The following is a 22308-nucleotide window of genomic DNA, read 5'->3' as shown; positions in this document are numbered from 1 at the left end:
AACATGGTTTTTCATCTGAATCATCCATCATTTGCTGTTAGATTTTAATAAGACACTATACCATTTGTCAATTTCACACTTTATCAGTAACTGTAGCTTTTCTTTTTAAGCTTAAACCAATGGTCAGATATTTTTGTAGGCTATAATGGGTGCCAAATTAATTGACTGTTGTCCTGGTTCTCACATAACAGATCATTTAAACTGAAGTCAAGATGTCTGTTTTTTTTAATCAATATTTCATGTATATTTAATAGAGATGCACCGATACTAAATTTCTCCACCGGTACCAATAGCCGATTATTCAAAGTGATATCTGCAGACAATACTGATAGTTTGGTGGTTCTGCCTTTTGTACCTTACTTTTAATATTGAACATCAAACTGATTCCTTAGCATTTTCTTTACACATTTTCCTGCCCTCTTTTGATTGACAGGATATATCAGCCCTGACTATCGGCTGTTTTTAAACTACAGATTATTGGCCGATATATATTGATGCATCTCTATTATTTAATATTTATTTATTTAGTTCTATTTGTTTTTGGTAAGTAGCCATTTATTAAGTGGAGTGATCTACATTCAGCCTGCAGTCAGTCATTGACGGAAAAAAAATCCATTCAGGTTGATAGAAGACCCTTCTTATGAAAGCTTGTTTCCGCCACAGAAAAAAAAAAAAAAGATAATTGACACTTTTTATTTAATTTCTGCCTTTTTTCCCTTACAATTGCGAGTGTACATCTAGCAATTCTAATTTTTTTCAGAATTGCAAGATATAAACTCGCAATTGCGAGTTATGTCAGAATTGCGAGTTCCTTTTTCTTGCAATTGCGAGTTTATATCTTGCAATTCTGACTTTTTTCCTCACAAGTGCGAGTTTATATCTTGCAATTCTGACTTTTTTCCTCACAAGTGCGAGTTTATATCTTGCAATTCTGACTTTTTTCCTCACAAGTGCGAGTTTATATCTTGCAATTCTGACTTTTTTCCTCACAAGTGCGAGTTTATATCTTGCAATTCTGACTTTTTTTCCTCGCAATTGCGAGTTTATGTCTTGCAATTCTGGCTTTTTTCCTCACAAGTGCGAGTTTATATCTTGCAATTCTGACTTTTTCTCCTCGCAATTGCGAGTTTATATCTTGCAATTCTGACTTTTTTTCCTCGCAATTGCGAGTTTATGTCTTGCAATTCTGGCTTTTTTCCTCACAAGTGCGAGTTTATATCTTGCAATTCTGACTTTTTTTCCTTGCAATTGCGAGTTTATGTCTTGCAATTCTGACTTTTTTCCTCACAAGTGCGAGTTTATATCTTGCAATTCTGGCTTTTTTCCTCACAAGTGCGAGTTTATATCTTGCAATTCTGGCTTTTTTCCTCACAAGTGCAAGTTTATATCTTGCAATTCTGACTTTTTCTCCTCGCAATTGCAAGTTTATGTCTTGCAATTCTGGCTTTTTTCCTCACAATTGCGAGTTTATATCTTGCAATTATGATTTTTTTTTTTTTATTCTCACAATTGCGAGTTTAATATCTTGCAATTCTGACGTTTCTTTCCCTCACAATTGCGAGTTTATATCTTGCCATTCTGACCTTTTTCTTGCAATTGCAAGTTTATATCTTGCAATTGTGAGGAAAAAAAGTCAGAATTGCGGGTTTATATCTTAAAATTCTGACTTTTCTAAGAATTGAGATATAAAGCAGTGTTAATTTCGTTGACGAATAATTTTCGTCATAATTTTCGTCAACGACATTTTTTCACGGACGAAAACGAGACGATGACTAAATAAAAATGTGTTTTGAATGACTAAAACTATGACTAAAATCTACTCTAATATTCGTCAATGAATAAAAACGAGACGAAAATGAAAGAGAGGGACGATTTGGGAAGATATATCCAGTCAGGAACGCTGTCCTGTGTGGAAGATGCGCACATTTGAAGTGTAACGTGCTGATCTAACCGCGGGAAACGCGGCGCTGTTGCGCGCTCTACAGGCTCGCGCAGCAGCACTTCAGACTGCTTAGTAATTAATGAATAGCGCACATTTATGCCAAGAGATTGCTTATAAACTAATATTGATGAATTACGACAATGTTTACTACACTATGTTTATATGGTAATGTGTTGTAGGTTGTAAGAATGCATATTCTCCCTTCATTAGTAGCCTGCTACTACAATAGGCTACAACGCAGGCTGCAGACATTTCAGAATAAGAGTCACGGTGTATTTCGGGATGGTTTATAATTATTATTTTTTTCCTGGTCATTATTGTTATTTTGTTTACACAATAAACTGTATTTAATTTAATTTCTATTTAATTCATAGTAAACTACTGTATCTTCTGTCACAGGAAGGAAAGACTAAGAACATTATTTGACATATTATTCAATATATTTTACAAGTATAAGGGTTATTATAGTTAACTAAACCTAAAACCAAAGAAATCTTCATTATTTGAAGTAAACTGAAATAAAAAATAAATATATATAAAAAATGTAAACTTATTTTATTTCATCTAGTTTCTAAGCTTTACCTTAACCTGAGGTATTAAAATAACAGAAATAAAAACTTAGACATTTAAAAGCGAAAACTAAAAGACAAACACAAAAAAATTAAAAATCTAAAACTAAAAATCAAATCTAATAAAATTTTAAACAAAAACTATAGTACCTCAGTGATAAGTGTGTCAATCCCTGAAATATGCAGAATTTTGCTCTTTCGTGTCTTTTTGCACTTGAACGGTCAAAAACCGTCCGCTTTGGCGAGCAAAGTAAAGTTGGGTGAACATAAACAGTTTGGGGAATATCAGATGTACCTATATCAGTGTATAGGATCTGTGTATTGTTAGAGAAATGCTTTATGCATTACAATTTAACTAAATTAGATTTTAGTCGACTAAATCTACTGTAGATTTAGTCGACTAAAACTAGACTAAAACTAAAACAATTTCCGATGACTAAAATATGACTAAAACTAAATGGCATTTTAGTCAAAAGACTATGACTAAAACTAAATCAAAATTTGCTGTCAAAATTAACACTGATATAAACTCACAATTGCAAAGTCCAATTCCGAGGGGAAAAAACTGACTTTATTTCTCAGAATTTTGAGTTTATATCTCACAATTGTGACTTTATAACTTGCAATTGCGAGTTTATATCACACAATCTGAGAAAAAAGGTCTGAACTGATTTTTTTTTTTTTTTTTTTTTTTTTTTTATGCAAATCTGAGAAATAATACAAAATGGCAAGGGGGAAAAAAAGTCAGAATTGTAAGATAAAAAGTCACAATTAACTTTTTTATTTTTATTCAGTGGCAGAAACAAGCTTCCATACCCTCTGCCTCCTGTTGGGGTTCTGATCACCCTATTGTGATTTATTTTATAATAGTGATTTAAGTATCCCTTATTTAAGTTTTTGTGGGACAAATGATAAAATACTTATTTTATAATAAGTTATAACAGCTCCTTCTTCCCTTACATCCACTGAGCTGATGTGCTAGGGTGGCGTAACTCTTATTGTGATGCCCCATCTTAAAGATGAGAGAGCTCATAATGGTGTAATGACCTCTCTAAGGTCAGACAGCAAATCACAAATCATTCTTCACTCCCAAAACCTCAAATATGCCAGCCAGCTAGATAACTTAACCATGTTGACACATTTATAGTTTTCAGGACATAAATACTACGATCAACTAACAAATGACAATGCGTCAACAGTAGTTATAGTTGAACCCTGCGGTTACCCGTTTGTCAGATATTTAGCTTAACATCACTGTAATGCTTAACTCAGGTTGATGAAATGCAAAATACTACCAAGGTGTGGTGCCAAATCAACTCACTGACCTACTTTCTTGTACTTTTGTCAGTTTCTTGCACAACGTTGACGTAAATAAATTGAGTTTGGACATGTTCCTCGTGCGGCTCTATGGTCACAGCGCAAAGCACAATGAATAATTAGCTCACCTTATGATGACGTGATAATTTTTCTCCATGATAACAGGTAGTGCTCGCATTGACTGTTTTATCAAGTAATTTAGTTGGATTATCTAGTACCGAGGTACTTTTGCAATGTGTGGGTGTGTGTTTGCTTTTAATGCTTTTAAAGTGTATAATTACATTTACAATGCATTTGTTTTGAAAAAGAAGCCGGTAAGGTTAAGAAATGTTAAGTGATATTTTCTTATTGAGGTTGAATACTTTGGAAATATGATTGTTCCTTTCCTACGCATATATACTTATATGTATGTATATATATGGTATGCATTTAAATGGTCCTGGAATATCCTCACATCAGTATGAATAGTGAGTCAGTGAAATGGCCTTTCTCTTGTGCAAATGACGTCACGCAGTCGTCACGAGCGCTAGCATCTAAATGCAGGTCAGTGGAGTCCCAATAAAATCATGAGCCAGTGAAAGACGGAGCTCTTCACTGTTGGGTGTGGCCTTCCTATCAGCCTCATAAAACCAAATAATCCCTCCGCAGATCTTCACTCCAGCACATAGGATTAAAAATCAGGTTGTTGCTGATCTGTTAACGACTATTTAGGTCACTGGGCTTGTAGAGGACTGTTAAATATAGGAGCCAGGGCCACAAGCCGTGTTTGGCCTGGCCAGTTCCATTGTTGCCTGAATCTGATGGCACTGTAAGAACACACACGCAGTCCATGCACGTGTACACATGGCCGAGGACGAGCGTGTCTGTTGGTCTTAGAGGCTTAAAGCAACAGGTGAAGCAGGCGGGAAAACAGACTGCGCTGTGAAAGCCTATTCATGAATAAGTTGCTCTGCTTGCAGGGAGTTTGTGAATGGATTATGGCAGTCAATGGCAATAACAGATGGCAAATACAGCTTCATTCTGTCTCTTGGTGGCAGGTCGAACTGCAGTTTTATAAAAAAAAAAAAATGTAAATACAATGATTAACTGCAATATGATGATTGATGAACCTCGTTATGTCAATATGACCCTCATGTGAAGACTTTTTATTTATTGATTTATTTTTTTGCATTCACATTTTAGCTTTACTTCATGGACACATTTTCAGTGTTGTTATTATTATTGATAATAGTGATAATTAGAATAATAATTACAATTTATTATCTCAATACCATGAGTTTGGTAGAAAACCTAAAGAGTTTGTTTGTGGTTTTTAATATGCTTTCCATTCTTGTGAAATGTTGTCATCCCCTCTTCTTGATTTGTATAGTGATGTGGCGCAAAATGTTTGAAAGCGCACAAATAAGAAAATAAAGAGAAGCTGGAGCACTTTGCATTCACAATGCATTTCATAAGGGAACCATATTGTGAACCAAGCCACCTGCTAGAGTTTGTGTGAAGTACTTAGGCTACCCTTTAACTTTGAATACATTTGTTTAAATTGCACGCTTCTGCATTATAAAGGGGTGGTTGATTATGATTTCGCTTTTTTAACTTCAGTGTGTAATGTTGCTGTTTGAGCATAAACAACATCTGCAAAGTTACGACCCTCAAAGTTCAATGCAAAGGGAGATATTTTCTTTTAAAGAACTCTGTTTAAAGGATTAGTTCACTTTCATAATGAAAAATTACCCCAAGCTTTTCTCACCCTCAAGCCATCCTAGGTGTATATGAATTTCTTCTTTCTGATGAACACAATCAGAGATATATTAATAAATATCCTGACGCATCCGAGTTTTATAATGGCAGTGAACAGGGGTCACGAGTATGAGCTGAAGAAAGTGTCTCCATCCACATCCATCCATCATAAACGTCTTCTCCACACAGCATTGAGGGGTTAATAAAGGCTTTCTGAAGAGAAGCGTTGCGCTTTGTGTAAAAAAAAAAAAAAAATCCATATTTAACAAGTTATGAAGTAAAATATCTAGCTTCCGCCAGACCGCCTTCCATATTCAAGTTACGAAAAGTGTAAACTGGCGTTGTGTAGGGCTGGGCGATATGGCTGAAAAGTGTATCACGATATCAGTGTTTCATATCGGTCGATATCGATAATTATTGATATTGTTATGACCCATTTAAAATAAGGACCAGGAGAAAAATATATTACATTTAAACATTTTTATTTTAAACTTAACCTTCCTCTGATCATAATCCCCTCAGATATTAAGACAGAAATGTCAATGGAAAACTCAAATAATTAAAATGTAAACATAAGTCTAAAGTAGGGTGACCACCCGTCCCGCATTTTGCGGGACAGTCCCGAAATTAGGAGCTTTGTCCCGCAAGACTTAAGTAGTGTCCCGCATTTCATTTATGTCTGTAATTTTTTTCATCCCTAAAATTACAATACCACAGTAAGAAATATAATAAAAACTGTGAGCATTTAAAAATCTATTTGTGCAGCCGTCATATTCTAGCTGTGAAAATAACCAACCAGCGCAATCATAGAGAGAGATTTTCCCGCTGATGACAACTGAGTGGACAGCGCAAAGAGCAGGCCTCATCAAAGTCGGTAAACACAACTACACCAGCAAAGATTACATCTTCCGTACTGGATAAGAACCCCAAGAGCTGCTCAAAGCTGCCCAAATCGAGGATTTAAAGCATGTAATCATCCATCCTGATGTTAAATATTTCCAACGAACGGCGGCGATCAAGCGCCACACACGGAAATGGTCGAGCACCTACAGAAAAACGAGATATTCTCCATTTGTTTTAACCAATACAAAATTGCGAAATTCAGACACGAGTTTCTTCTCACGTTAATATTTCATTTAATGCGGGTTCTATGGCGTTATTATATTGAAAAATGTCGAGAGCGCATCAAATGCGCGAGCAATCTCTCCACTCACAGGCGGATTCCTTTGCACAAAACTGGACGCGCGCGCGCTCTCGCTCAGATATTGCATCTGCGCGCTCAAACTTTTGTCCTCCTGCATGTGCAGCCGTGAATCTAGAATTGTCTTCTCTCCAGGATTTAATGTTGCCATAAGTGCAACATTATAGTTTGGGCACTCACCGGCAGAAACATTAATCGGCGCATATGCCAAGTTTGCCAACAAATGTAAATCCCTATGGAGTCAAATTAATGCCTTAAAGTTTTGCACAAAATTAAAGTTTTGCAAAACACAAAAAAGAATTGAGCAACAAAAAAATGTTTTGCAAACAAAAATAAAGAATTGCAAAGGAAAATTAAAGTATTGAGCGGAAAAAATAAGTTTTGCAAACAAAAATAATAAATTGCAAAATAAAATAAAATAGTGCAAAAATAAAAATATAATCAATTACAAAAATCAATGACAGCTGTAATCCTATTTTATCTTTGCCACATATTTTTCATGCTCAAACCTACTAAATCATTTGCAACGCTCATTTTATTCTGCGTTTCAGTCAAGCGTGCGCTCACGATACCGGTTTTCTTTTGCGCTGCACTTTTCTGTGCGGTTCTCTTTATGGCACTGGTTTGACGTGGGGGTGGAGTCAAGAAGCGGGGGCATAGCGTGTCATGAAAAATATGTGGCAAAGATAAAATAGGATTACAGCTGTCATTGATTTTTGTAATTGATTATATATTTTTATTTTTGCACTACGTTATTTTATTTTGCAATTTATTATTTTTGCTTGCAATTTTTTTTTTCTGCTCAATACTTTATTTTTCCTTTGCAATTCTTTATTTTTGTTTGCAAAACATTTTTTTATTGCTCAATTCTTTTTTTTTTTGTTTTGCAAAACTTTATTTTTGTGCAAAACTTTAAGGCATTAATTTGACTCCATATAAATCAATATTTACATAGCCTCATGTGTCCCGCATTGTCCCGCAAAATCACATCTACTGTCCTGCAACAGATCAATAGTCAGGTGGTCACCCTAGTCTAAAGTCTCAATGAACACTTTTCCTCTTTTATTTACAATTTCCTCGCTCGCTGCGGCATTCATTTTCTGCTTATCAGTCGCCGGTTATTGAAGAGGAATCCAGCAGACCAGCACAAGACAACGATATGCCGCAACCAAAATTGATACTGTTACATGATTGGCTGTTAGCGTGTCACTCCCTACGTTGCTAGGTTACCAGAGAGCAAGTGCCTTTGTTAATGCAACCAAACTTGCTTCGCAAGCTCTGTTTTCTTCCGACGAAGAATAAAAAATATCGAATGTATTATCGAACACATTTTTTATTGATATCGATCACGTGTCTATTGCGATACATATCGTTATTGTTTTATCGCCCAGTCCTAGCGTTGTGTCAGTTACACTTTTTTCCATAAGTTGAAAAGGGAAGGCGTAGGGCGTAGCGGAAGTTTTTTGAACTGCAGGAGTTTTACACTTTCTTCGTACGTTGAATACTGCCCCGAGAACACGCAACGAAGGGGACGAGGCCATGTTGGGCTGCTTTAGAGAAGAGGAAGAGTTGTTGTAGAAGAGTGTTGTTGTCATCATTTTACACCAGACTACTTCAAAAACGAGGGTCAATTCAATGCTGGATTTGCACAAAAGATTAACCCGACGGCACATGCTAGTTGATAAGTTGAACCAACTCCACAGCAACTACATAAATTTATCTACTAACCGTTCAGAAACGTCCAGATGCTTTCTATAAGTTGTAACTTCTTCCTGAGTCTCTCCGTCAGTGTACAACTCTGGTTTGAACAGTGTAAGGCTGAACACGTTCTTTATAGTCATTTTAAAAGGGGCATTATAGGTCCCTTTAGATAATCACACTAGGCCTTTTTCCCCAATTAATAGAAACCAAAACATGAAATGTTATTGAATTTAATTTTTTTCCCCCCTATCAGATTCCTTCGCTTTCATTTAAAACAGTAACTAAATGCAGCTCATATATATATATATATATATATATATATATATATATATATATATATATATATATATATATATATATATATATATATATATATATATATATATATATATATATATTTTTTTTTTTTTTTTGCCAAACCAAGAAGTTAAAGCTGTTTGAACTCCAGTGGATGTATGGTCTTAGTGTTTGACTGGTGTTTTGTCCTCAGTTGTGGAAACTGGTTATTATGTAAATAGACATAAGTAAGTACACTGACATAAAGGTTTCTGGTTTTAAAGCTGTGTTTGTACAGGAAGCCAAAGACTGTATATTAATTGATGCCTCATTGTCTAAATGGGCTGATAGATGAGCATAAAGGAAAGAGTAATGCAAGTTCTTGAGGTGGTGAAGTAGGTTTGTCTGTAATATTGTGGCATTAAGTAGTTCTCTCTGAACTTCCTCTGTTTCTAAGAACCAGTTGTAAACTGGGTTTCTGGGTTTAAAGATTACATTTTTAAAACATTTTTTTCCCTTGTGACGACTTTCACAAGATAAAAAAAAAAAAAAATGCCCAGTGTATTATTTAAGTCACGACACAGACACAAAGTATCATTCTGAATTCACATAAAAATCCTTTGACTATTTGTGCGCCGATTACAGATGGTCTGATTCTTTAGATGTCTGTTATGAAATCTGTTCCACAGTGCCCTGGTTCCAATATGTAGCACGTAGTTTAACATTGAGGTCCTGCCTACTTCAAATTGTGTTTTTGGCACGTTTCTTTTTGTCACTTTACTAAAATAAATCCCTCCCATTAATGGCAGGAGATGCATTAGAGGAAGAACCCCAGGGCCTTTCTGTCTCTCTGTCTGGTTTGATGACCCCCACCTCAGCCACCGGCATGGCTTCAGGCATGGAGCTGCCCAGGAAACGGAAAGGCAGCATGGACATCCCGTAAGTAAATATTTTTAAATATTTTTTATTCGTCTCTAGTAGAGGCTGGTGGTTTGGCGAATATTTGGCTGCTGGTTTGGCAATATTGTTATTTTTGCAATAAAATAAAATTAAAGATGAAAGGTTTTATATATTAACAATGTAAATAACAGTGTGGTAATGCCTACTTTAAATAATCTAATTATGTAATTGCTTAAATTTAGTTTTGAATAAAAAAAAAAAGTATTCAAAAAATTAAGTTAAAATTAATTACTCCAACGATTTAAATTTTATTTACACTATTATTCAGAAGTTGTTTTCTTTTAAAAGAAATTAATACTTTTATCCAGCAAGGAGCAGGGATTCCTTAAATTGATCAAAAGTGACAGTAAAAGCATTTATATGTTACAAAAGATTTCTATTCCAATTAAATACTTTCTATTCATCAAGAATTCCTGGAAAAAGTGTATAATGGTTTTCACAAAAATATTAAGCAAAGAGTGCTACAGATTTCAGCTGTAATAATAACAAGAATAATTTTTCTTGAGCAGCAAATCAGTATATTAGAATGATTTCTGAAGGATCATGTGACAATGAAGACTGGAGTTAATGGCTGCTGAGCATTTATCTTTGACATCACTGGAATAAATTACATTATAAATTACATTATAAATTATTAAGTTATTTTAAGTTGTAATAATAATATTTCACAATATTACTGTTATTGTTTTAATCAAATAAATGCAGCCTTGGTGAGTATAAGAGACTTCTTTCTTTGAATTTTTTTTCCTATTCTAATTCTTTAATGCTATTTATTTTCTTTGTTCATTTAGAAGGCAGAAAAAATAATGTTTTTTCATAAGTTAAAGAGAATGGCAGCAGTGCAAAAGCATCCTCATATTGTGTAACTTTAAAACATGAATACAAATTGGTAGTTCTGTTTATTAATTCTGATTGGTCACATACTTGCATATCAGTTTAATTCTATTAATTCGGTGAGTTGTGAAGTTGTACTATAGCTGCAAACAACTGATCTTTTGTGCTTATTTTGTGTTTATATATATATACTTATCTCTGCCTCTTTTTGCATTATTCTGTTTATTTTTTTATTTTTTTTTATAAATAACGTGAAAAACAGTATTTCCCACATAAATGTCGATTATATGCCATACTGCCCAGTCCTAGTGTCTAGAAAGAGTATCTGTGTTGGTGTGAGAGTATAATACATTTGTTGTTATATATTGGGATTTTACAGCTGATTTGTATGAGTAATATCCTCTTGTTTGTCCTGTTAGCCCCCCTTCTGCTTTTCTGAATGAGTCAAGATGTGTTGGAAAGGGAAGTGCGTGGTCTGTGTATAATGTCCTCTTAGAATTACTGCAGAATTTCATGAGTCACTTAAATCATCTCACCGCTTTGTTTCCAGAGAAGCAAAATCTGCATCAAATCTAGACGAGGATATGGAGGACGATCAGGGAAGGTATTATGCCCATTATCAATACTCAGTATGGCTCAAAATTGATCCATAGTTTTATTCCTTATTTTTAACATCTGTATATCTTTAATTATTTTGTTTTTATAGATCAGAAGGAGATGACCAGCACTTAAAAATTAAGTGCATCAGGTAATTATTGTCTCTAAATTTTATGGGGATTTATTTATTTATTTATTCATTCATTCTCCTTTCTATTTGCAATTTCAACTGTCATTGAAACTCGAACACTAAAGTAGTTTGTTGTTTAGTGACATTATATTTCAGCTAAGTTGAGTACCATGGTACTTACGACATAATGTCATCATGTAGGGAACCTCACAGTCAGATCGAGAAACGACGGCGAGATAAGATGAATAACTTGATTGACGAGTTGGCAGCGATGATTCCCACCTGTAACCCCATGTCCCGCAAGCTTGACAAACTCACTGTGTTACGAATGGCTGTCCAGCACCTCAAATCACTCAAAGGTACGCTTGTCAAATGTCTTCACAATTAGCTTTTTGTGTGGACTAGCATGCACAAAGACTAATATTGAGCTTGAAAATGTATTTCAAAACAAACTTTGTTATACAGCGATGAATGTTCTTGATTGTATGTTGTGTAACGGAGTGCCTGTTTTTCAGGAGCGACCAACTCCTTTGCAGAAGCCAATTACAAACCTGCATTCCTCCCAGATGATGAGCTCAAGCACCTTGTCCTAAGGGTAGGTCCATACAATTTAGAGAGCTGTGTCTTAAAGGGATAGTTTACCCAAAAATGAAAATTTGATGTTTATCTGCTTACCCCCAGGGCGTCCAAGATGTAGGTGACTTTGTTTCTTCAGTAGAACACAAATGATGAATTTTTAACTCCAACCGCTGCCGTCTGTCAGTCGTATAATGCAAGTCAGCGGGAACTTGGACTATAAGAGTAAATAAAACACGACAGACAAATCCAAATGAAACCCTGCGGCTCGTGACGACACATTGATGTCTTAAGACACGAAACGATCGGTTTGTGCGAGAAACCGAACAGTATTTATATCATTTTTTACCTCTAATACACCACTATGTCCAACTGCGTTCAGCACTCGATTCGTAAGGTCTGATCGCGCTCTGACAGCGGAAGTGTCTAGTGTCTAGCACTCATTGACGATCAGACCTCACTAAACGAGTGCTGAACGCGGTTGGACATAGTGGTGTATTAGAGGTAAAAAATGATATAAATACTGTTCGGTTTCTCACACAAACCGATCGTTTCGTGTCTTAAGATATCAATGTGTCGTCACGAGCCGCAGGGTTTCATTTGGATTTGTCTGTCGTGTTTTATTTACTCTTATAGTCAAATTTCATGCTGACTTGCATTATACCACTGACAGACGGCAGCGGTTGGAGTTAAAAATCAACATTTGTGTTCTACTGAAGAAACAAAGTCACCTACATCTTGGATTTTTGGGTGAACTATCCCTTTAAAGCTATATGTGATATAGGAGAAGAAATATCACAGCAAATTATTGATGATGTGGGTGGAAGAGTCTCCAAAAATAGCTTTTGTTTAAACAGGGCATTTTGACTGTTTGCTATTGCGAAATTACAACATTAACCCTAAATGATATCTCCCTCTCTCTTGTCCAGGCTGCGGATGGATTTCTCTTCGTGGTTGGCTGTGATCGTGGAAAAATTGTCTTCGTCTCAGAATCTGTTTCAAAAATCCTGAACTACAGTCGGGTAGGAGAATTTGACTATAAAAAAGACCAAATATTTGCCAAATATTTTCAGTCGAATGTAGCTAAAGGCTGCTCAAAAAAAAAAAACGCTAAACTGTCTGCAGTTTACATCAGATTTCTTTCCTAATCCATGCTCACATACTGTAATTTTAATATAATATATAGCTGAATGTCCAATAAAGCTGTTCTTATTTACATATTTTCTGTCAGACAATGGAACAAGTATGATTTAACAGTCCAAAAAGTCGCTAGATTTGTCTCTATTCTATTTTTTTTTGAAAAAGTTGCTACAGAGATCTGAAAATTCACTAATTTAGTTTTATTCTGTTTGTTCATCTCAGATATGTTGCCAGCTTAATTATTAAATAATATTATAAATATATGATTTTTGTTTTAAAGGTTTTATGAGATCATGAGAAACACAAATCAGTTTAGCATGTCCAAACATTTGACTGATACTGTATTTTTTTTGTGTGTGTGTGTGTGTGTGTTTGCATTTGTTTGCATTGTGTTGTGCATTTGTTTACCTGGTGATAAATCATTAAGCTGATGATATTTTTAGCAGAAAATATTAGTCAGATCATGGCTCATTTGAATATATTTCTCCACAGACGGAGTTAATTGGACAGAGCCTGTTTGACTATGTTCATCCAAAGGACATTGGAAAAGTGAAGGAACAGCTTTCTGCCTCTGAACTCTACCCACGGGAGCGCCTCATAGATGCCAAAAGTAAACATATTAATGTTGTTCTATGTGTCAAGTTTGTGTATATGCTTCCTAAATGTTTTTCTTAAGTGCTTCTACGGTTTTATGCCTTTCCATGCACATTGTGTTCAATCTGATTAATAAACAAAGTAAACACTACTATTCAAAAGTTGTTTTATTCAAAGGTTGAAGTTTTTTTTTAAATTTGATCATAAATGCAGTAGAACAGTAATATTGTGAAATAAAATATTAATTAATAAAATATTAATTAAATACTAATTTAATATTGAAATATTATTACAATTTAAAATAGCTATTTTCATTTTAACGTTTTAAAATGTAATTTATTCCTGTGATGAAAAGCTGAATTTTCAGCATCATTACTCCGGTCTTCAGTGTCACATGATCCTTATACTCTGATATGCTGGATTTGGTGCTCAAGAAACATTTCTTATTATCAGTGTTGAAAACACTTGCTGCTTAATATTTTTGTGGAAACTATAATCTATAATGCATTTCATGACTATTTGATGAATAGAAAATTCAAAAACAGTTTTTGAAATGGAAGTCTTTTATAATTTGAAATTTCTTTTGATCACTTGAATACATGAATAAAAGCATTGGTTTCTTTAAAAAAAAAATCGTACTAACCCCAAACTTTTGAATGGTAGTGTATGTATGAGTGTTTAAAGTGATAGTTTATTATTCATTCATAGTTCATTATTTATTCTCCCACATGTTTCAAACCTGTATTCTGGCAAAAACAGCACAATAAAAGTAGTCCATATGACTCATGCGCTGTATTTGAAGTCTTCCGAAGCCATAAGATTGCTTTTTATAGGGAAAATAGGATTGCTTTTTGTAAGGATTTGGAATAACATGAGGGTGAGTAAATGATAACAGAACATGCATTTTTGGGGGAAGCATTCCTTTAACCAATCCAACTCTCTCTGATGTGTGTGTGTGTGTGTGTGTGTGTGTGTGTGTGTGTGTGTGTGTGTGTGTGTGTGTGTGTGTGTAGCGGGGTTGCAGGTGCAGGCTGAGCTCCCACTCGGATCGGCTCGTCTTTGCTCTGGAGCCCGGCGCTCATTCTTCTGCCGAATGAAGTACAACAAAGTTACCATCAAAGAGGAGAAGGACTTCCAGGCGGGTGCCTCAAAAAAGAAAGGTCAGTAGAATTACAGTTCGGAAACATCAAGAGCTCATCTTGTTTTTACAATCAAGTTGTTAAAGGTAGTTTTCTAATTCCAGTGAATGGCATTAAGTGAATCAGAAGAACCTTGTGTTCATGAAACCAAATCAAAACCCATTACTGAAGTCTGTTATGATTGCTCTGTTATGATTGAAAATTATGAAAAAAGTGAGCGGAAAACATCTTCATGTCTCTGTTCTTGCTGAGAACCAAACATCCAACTGGTCATTTTGTGACGTGTTGATGACGTGGCCTGCATTTTTACTCCATTACACGCGTCATCTTTTCTTCTTTCTTCTCGCCACATGCAGTAGTGTGAGCACAGCTTGTGGGATTTTATTCTGACAGCTGTATCCCTACAAACTTGGATAGTTGGATAGTGACTTCACTTTGGAAAGTGTTGTGCTGTGCTGTCTGGACTTGGATAGCATTGATGTTTCTGTTCTTGGTGAGCATAGCCTTTTCCAAACTGGCCCGAGCAGTTAGTTGACTAGTCATTCAGACAAACCTGTAAAGCCATGTGTTTATTCTTTTTATGCATTGAACGTGCATTATAAACTAGTGTTTCAAAATTACAGCTTGTTCAACATGTTAAGCAAAAGCTTATATTTAAGCTTTGTTATGTGTCACTTTTGGCACAACACAAAAAAATACTGAAGTGTCATATTTCTCACCGCACGTTTTTAGATTAAATCAAGCAAATCGAAAAGGGAAGGAAACGTGCACCTTTGTATCCCTCTTTAACAACATATGGTGGAACATTTGGCTCGCAGCTCACGTGTAAATTGACTCTGTGTTGATTGGCTGCCCCTTCAGAGTCCCAGCGGTACTGCACCGTGCACTGCACGGGCTACATGCGCATCTGGCCCACGCGCCAGCTGGGCACGGAGGGGGAGGCTGAGGTGGACAAAGAGAGCTCCCACTTCAGCTGCCTGGTAGCAGTGGGCCGTGTGCACCCCCACACCCTCCCGCAGGCCAACGGAGAGATCAAGGTCAAGCCCACTGAATTTGTCACCCGCTACGCCATGGATGGCAAATTCACCTTCGTGGATCAACGGTTAGTTTACTCCTGCTTTAGGAAGAAGTAAAAGTCATTTATTTTTTAGGACTAATAATTGTTTGTGCACATAATCATAGTAATTTACACAAAAATATTCCCACAGTATGTAATTACCCTCATTCATTCAGTAGTAAGTTGACTGTACATGAACACATCATTCTCACTAGAGGGCGGCATGTGTTTTCTTTTCAAATCCTGTATTAGTTAAAGGGAGACCATTGTATTTAATTATTTGCTATTCATTTAATATGTAACGTTGGAGAGTAACTATGCTGTAAAAAAAGTTTGGAGTATGATTTACAAGAAAATACTATTTCAGTCTTTCTACTTTAAAAGCAGTTTCTGAGTGAAAGTTAGAGTAAATCATGCACCATGTTTCTTGATAGATTTAGTACTTAATAGTATTTTACAGTAATCTATGTAAATTAATTATATAAAATCATTCTAGCTTTTTTACTTTTTAATCTGCTCAAGTTCAGTGATAATTGAAGTTGATAACTGAAGCTGAATTGTACAATTTCTGGTGTACCAAATATAATGACAACTGCTTTGAAACTGTATTTTTATTTATTTTTTCTAAAACACTCTCATCTTCTGCCATTGGTCAGAAATACAGATAGTCCTGCCCCAAACTCACAGCATTGTTGTCATATCAGGATAGCCAAGATTCTCAAATGAAAAGGTTTGATAGTGCCACAGTGTTTACACTTTCTTTGGGAAATCAACCTATCAGTGGTTTACTTACAGTTGCCTCTGCATGTTGTGATAGGAGAAAGTATTTAACATTGAAAAAAATTACACACATCACCTTTTATGTTTCATGTGCAGTGAAAAAAATGTGATTTAAAAGCTGACGTCCTTTTGTATTATGCATACAGAGCCACCACTATTCTGGGTTATTTACCCCAGGAACTGCTAGGCACATCCTGCTATGAATACTTCCACCTGGACGACCTGCCTCATTTGGCGGATAGACACAGAAAAGGTACAATTCATCTAGATTCTTACTATTAGGAACACTGGAGCTGTAAACAAAGTTTCCTGAAAGTATTTTCCAAGAAACTGGGCAGATTGCCTAGAACATTTGTACTGAGAAGGACACGGGTTGCCAAATCCTCATCATCCATCATTAGTCATTATTAGTCTTACTACTAAAGAACATTAGAACAGCTTTCAATGGCAGATACATGAGGCCAATGCCTCAGTGATCCTCATTGATTTATATTGGATTACATGTATATACAAATAAATGTGACATTTTTCATGGTTTCGTGTGAAATACTTCATTGTTTACTCATACTTGTGTAATTCCAGTCCTGCATAAGTTTCTTTGTTCTTTGGATAAAATAAAAGAAGAAATGTTGACTGTACTGACCACTCTTCCAAACAATGAATTAATGAATATAACACAAGTTATATTGACTGCTTTTTGATGCTTTTTGGTCGGAGCTTGACAGCCTGGATCCTCATTTACTTTCATTATATGCAAATATGTGATCATTATTTTTTGTTCTGTCAGAAATGAAAAGTCATATGGGATTGAATATTTTTGGGTGCACTATCCCTTTAGTCATTTTGGTTGCTGCTTTTTACAGTGCTGAGGAGTAAAGAGAAGATTGAGACAAATTGCTATAAGTTCAAAACGAAATATGGCTCTTTCGTCACCTTGCAAAGTCAGTGGTTTAGTTTTATAAATCCCTGGACCAAAGAAGTAGAATACATAGTGTCAACCAACACAGTAATATCGTAAGTACCCCATCTTTTTTTCCCTCTAACAGCCCATTTTTGCTATTAATCAGTATCAATGTCATGATTCAACCTGTCGCAACCAAATTCTGTGATCGATGAGATAACAGATTATTTCTCGACTCTTTTTCCGCCTGACTCAGCGGTAAAAGTAATCCAGGTGGATCAGGAGATAAAGCCGAGCAGCCTAGCAGTTCCAAGGCCTTGGAGGGTAAGTATTGAGATCTGCCAATGTTGTTAATATGTTTCGTTTCTAGGCGTGTGCCTACAATTTGCATATTCCATTGCAAGATCATATACAAGGGAAAAGTGCTCAAAGAAAAACAAATGGGTAAAACGCATCATTCAATGTGGCAGCTGTATGAAAAGTAAAGCCTTCCAGTTAAAACAGCTAGTCTCCTTTTTAGATAGATGCATCACGTTTAGTTTTTTGTTGGGTTGTTTTGTTTTTTGCTTTTTTGTTTTATGTTTTGTTTCTGTTTTATGCTCTGCCTTGTGTTTTGTTTTATGTTTTTTTTTGGTGTGTGTGTGTTTCTTTTGTTGTTTTTGTTGTTTTGTTGGGTTTTGTTTTTTGCTTTGCTTTTTGCTTTTGTTTTGTTTTTTTTGTTTTGTGTTTTGTTTCGTTTGAACTGTGCTTGTATGCCTTTTGCCTGCAAAAAAAACTGCTCGGAGGACATTAGCAAGACACCTGCTAAGTCTTGCAAAGGACATGAAACAGCATTTTCCCCCTGTGTTTAGCAAGCTTCTGTTGTCATTAACTTTAAACATATCTGACTCTGGTCTGATAGTCATTTTTGCATTTTGTTTTGTAGATGATGCCAAGAAGTCTCAACAAGTTCCAATCATCCCAGGGATCTCCAGTGCATCTGGCATGATTTACGCTGGCTGCATAGGGACTCAAATCGCTAACGAGATAATGGACTATAATAGGTAAACCAATTAAGTAGCTTCCTTTCCATTATTATATCACTAATACATGTGGTTTACAGTGAAAAATTACAAGCTATGACAATTACGGATGGGTTGAAGGTAAACTAGTCATACAACAAATTACTAGTTAATTAGTGAGGTCAACTAGATTATTAAGTATTTTCCCTTCTATATTTAATAATTTTTTTCAAATATGACTTTTGATATTTTAGCAGCAGTGTTTTGGCATACTGTTCTTTTATCAGTTAGGCAGTTTGCATGGCAAAAGATTCTTGGAAATATTGCGTCAATTAGTCAGTTTTGAAAACATGTAGTTCTGCACATCCCACAAGGAAAAGCTCATTGAATTCTGAAGTCATCCTGTTTTCTTAAGGATGAACTCCTCACCATCCAGCGGCAATACAAGTCCATTCAGTGTACTGCAGGACAAGTCTCCACTGGCCCTTGCGCAGGCCAGCAGCAACGTGAGTCTGCAGAATAACTGTCTTTGTGTTTAGAAATGAGTTTACTACTTTTGTGGTTTATTGCATTCTAACACAACTGTACTCCTCATGCTGTAAGGTGCCAAATGGGGAAGCAACAGACGTGGAGATGCCTGGCAAATCAAGCTCAGAGGAGGAAGCGCGGGGTGGGGCCTTCACAGCGGCTGAAAATCTCATGGGTAGATGTTACAGCATTATATTGCATTTAGTCATGTGGTACTAAAGATACTATAGCTTGTCAAGAAAATGTCTGGGTTTTTCCTGGAAAAAAATTTGGGGGTGGGGCAAATTGTTTTGTGAAATGAAAATGTTTTTGGAACATTTAAGACTTGCATTGTGACAGATGTTTATTGATAATTTTTTTACATTTGTTTAGGTTTGTTGTATGTTTATTTTTTATTCTTATTCATATTAATGATTCTCATAATCCATTTTATGCATTTGGCAGATGCTTTTATCCAAAGTGAAATTACATTCAAGGAAGACAATGTATTAATACTTGCTTTCCCCCGGGAATTGGACTTATGACTTTGGCCAGGAAAGCTATGTAGAATTATGCTTATTATTATTATTAGTAGTAGTAGTAGTAGTAGTAGTAATTAAAGATTTATTTTTGGCAATTTTTGCCTTTATTATGATAGGATAGTACAGAGTGGACAGGAACCGAGGTGTGAGAGAGAGAGAGAGAGAGAGAGAGAGAGAGGAGGGACAAGATCGGGAAAGGTCCGCAAGCCGGGACTCAGACTTGCCTGAAGCGCAATGGCGCTATATGTTGGCGTGCTGCCCACGAGGCTATCGGCACCAACATCATTATTATTACTCATTATTATTAATCAAATAGTATACTTTTTCAATGGTTAATTAGTAAAACACTAATAAATATTTTATGGCTGATAAATGATAATTGGCCCAATAAAATTTGTCTATGCTGTTGACCTAAAGACAGATTCATTAAAAACTAAATTCAGTACTTTTATGTTCTCTAGTTGTTTTTATATTAAATGTAAATATTTTGTCCTTTTTTTTTTCTTTTCGTTTTTTCCTTTAGAAGTAAGATTGGAAATGTTTATTTTTTTGCAAACATGTTGCACTAAAAGTTTTTTTTTTTTTTTTTTTTTGCTTTGGCTTTAATTGAAATTCTTATCAAATATGGCACTCACTGTTTTCCGTTCTCTGCCTCTGTTTGTGTCCTCCAGAGGGGAGCTCTCAGTTGGATCTTGAGGGGGTTCCTGGGTTGGGCGCTCTGAGCACTGACGAGGCAGCCATGGCAGTCATTATGAGCTTACTGGAGACGGATGCCAACCTGGGTGAGGCCGTGGACTTTGACGAGATGCACTGGTCTCTGTGAACACTCGGCTCCATTTTTTTTTTTTTTTTTTTTTTTTTTTTTTAAAAGACCCATCTTATCTGGAGCTTTTTAAAATGAACCATCCATTAATTTTCACTGGGCAGCAAGCCTTCGAACAATTCTTTGTTTTTAATTTATTAGTGTTTTTTAATGCGTCTGGACAAGCTGCATGGCAGGTTATCTGATGGCTCCCTTTGGTGAAGGAGAACCAAAGGACATGGGGGTCTATGGGTACCTTAAAGCTGAGTACCTTAAGCAACAGGACCAAGTTTTATGTGGTCTGGTGTGCATTTCTTCATCTCAGCTCTGAGGTCACCGCTACCCCTCGGCATGGATCAGAACGGAGAGACGTTCTTGGCCTGTTTTGCCATGTTGAGAAACACATGCTTCAGGCAAGCCATAAGGCAAGAACTCAAATGGTCCACTGTGATCCAGTGGTGTAAGGATTTCAAAACTGTTTCCTTAGTCAATCAACACTTGAACTGTACATGGATGCTTTGAGGTAAAGCTGGACAGATTTTTTATATATATATATATATATATAAACGTCATGGGATTCCTTTGCCAAGGGAAACCTGGTAGTTATTTTACCCTTTTAGAGCAGAAATCATCTTGAATTCAATGTTTCATGATGAACGAGTGGAACAATGGGGAGGGGTATTGGTGAGCACTTGTGGTTGTTTGTCGAACAGAACTACTTGAAAAGACTGTGTGGAAAAATTGGAAATTTGAGGTTCACCGTTAGGCCTGTCATTTGTGTTTATTTCCTCTCTAATCTACAAATCTGTGTGTGAATGTGCGCTTTTCTGTCAGACCTAAGTCTGGCCTGCCAGGGCTACTCTACTCTTGAAATAGGACCGTCACTACAATTCACAGGGCCTGGGACAACATTTTTACTGATGGGCCCAATGAGTAAGCTGTATTATAGAAGACCTGGGAAAAAGTTCCCAGCTGTCTCCCCTTCAGGTGTATAATTATTAGATCTTCTGTTCTGAATGAATGCCTGGATGGAGATCAGTATCCGGCAAAATGATGATCGGAAACTCTGGACAAAGTTGTCCGCAAATAAGGGCAGGGTCTCTCAGGGAACAATTCATGGAATCCCCTTCTCAAAATCCTTTGTCGGATCAGCCAAGTACCACTTTTTAGACACTTGTGTTATGATGGTGTTGAAGACTTAAACATTGTTCAGGGCTTCATCCTTTCATTAGGTCTTCTTGTTCAGTTATGTGCAAAGATGTATAATATGCTTATGTGATCAGAACTTAGTAGGTGATTGTTGTTTAAACTTTGTATTTTAGAATTAAATCCCATTAATTTTAATGGGATTTAAAAAAAATTAATGTCTACTCAACTTCAAAATACTAACAATCACATTTGTATAGCGTAAAACTCAACAATGGAGAGATGGTTGCTCATTCTTCCTGCTTCAAGCTGAGTTTTAATACAAATCCAACCATAAAGTTATGATGGTAACCCACTTTTAAAGGTATAATTCACCCTAAAATGAACAATTTATAATCATTTACTCACCCTCATGTCTTTCCAAACCTGTGAGACTTTCTTTTATGCAACACAAATGGAGATGTTTAGAAGAATGTTCACGCCAATTACCAATTTCATATAATGAAAGTCAGTTGTGACCAGAGGCTGTCAAGCTTAAAGGATTAATCCACTTTTAAATACACTTTTCCTGATAAATTTACTCACCCCCATGTCATCCAAGATGTTCATGTCTTTCTTTCGTCAGTCGAAAAGAAATGAAGGTTTTTCAGGAAAACATTCCAGGATTATTCTCCTTACAGTGGATTTCACTGGCTACCAACAAGTTGAAGGTCAAAATGACAGTTTCAGTGCAGCTTCAAAGGGCTTTAACCCTTTCGATCGTGAGTTTAAAATATTCTAACTGTCCCCCCAGAGTGAGTTTTTTTAAGGCGACCGTTATTTTAGAACGTTCGCCTTTAATGTTTCCATGGCGACGCGT

General features: G+C 35.9%; 1 protein-coding gene across 3 annotated transcripts in view; it reads left to right on the top strand.

The window, feature by feature from the left end:
• arntl2 (aryl hydrocarbon receptor nuclear translocator-like 2) overlaps positions 1-22014 on the top strand; it is a 28744-nt gene extending 6730 nt beyond the window's left edge. The window contains exons 1-17 of one of the 3 annotated variants that reach the window (XM_048168547.1): positions 8446-8578; positions 9553-9682; positions 11088-11141; positions 11244-11285; positions 11466-11623; positions 11780-11859; positions 12770-12862; positions 13473-13590; positions 14588-14734; positions 15575-15815; positions 16697-16803; positions 17414-17564; positions 17708-17775; positions 18377-18494; positions 18868-18958; positions 19056-19155; positions 20173-22014. In XM_048168547.1, coding sequence (XP_048024504.1) covers positions 9606-9682; positions 11088-11141; positions 11244-11285; positions 11466-11623; positions 11780-11859; positions 12770-12862; positions 13473-13590; positions 14588-14734; positions 15575-15815; positions 16697-16803; positions 17414-17564; positions 17708-17775; positions 18377-18494; positions 18868-18958; positions 19056-19155; positions 20173-20324 — 1797 coding nt within the window. In that variant the 5' untranslated portion in view covers positions 8446-8578; positions 9553-9605 and the 3' untranslated portion in view covers positions 20325-22014. Of the gene's footprint in view, positions 1-8445; positions 8579-9552; positions 9683-11087; positions 11142-11243; positions 11286-11465; positions 11624-11779; positions 11860-12769; positions 12863-13472; positions 13591-14587; positions 14735-15574; positions 15816-16696; positions 16804-17413; positions 17565-17707; positions 17776-18376; positions 18495-18867; positions 18959-19055; positions 19156-20172 lie in introns of those variants that run through there. The other 2 variants (XM_048168546.1, XM_048168545.1) reach the window with 2 other exon arrangements.
• The last annotated feature ends 294 nt before the right edge of the window (positions 22015-22308 follow it).

Source organism: Megalobrama amblycephala, linkage group LG19 (assembly GCF_018812025.1).
Source record: "Megalobrama amblycephala isolate DHTTF-2021 linkage group LG19, ASM1881202v1, whole genome shotgun sequence".
Lineage (NCBI taxonomy): Eukaryota > Metazoa > Chordata > Actinopteri > Cypriniformes > Xenocyprididae > Megalobrama > Megalobrama amblycephala.
The sequence above is the reverse complement of the archived record's forward strand: the minus strand, read 5'-3'. Positions and strand labels throughout refer to the sequence as shown.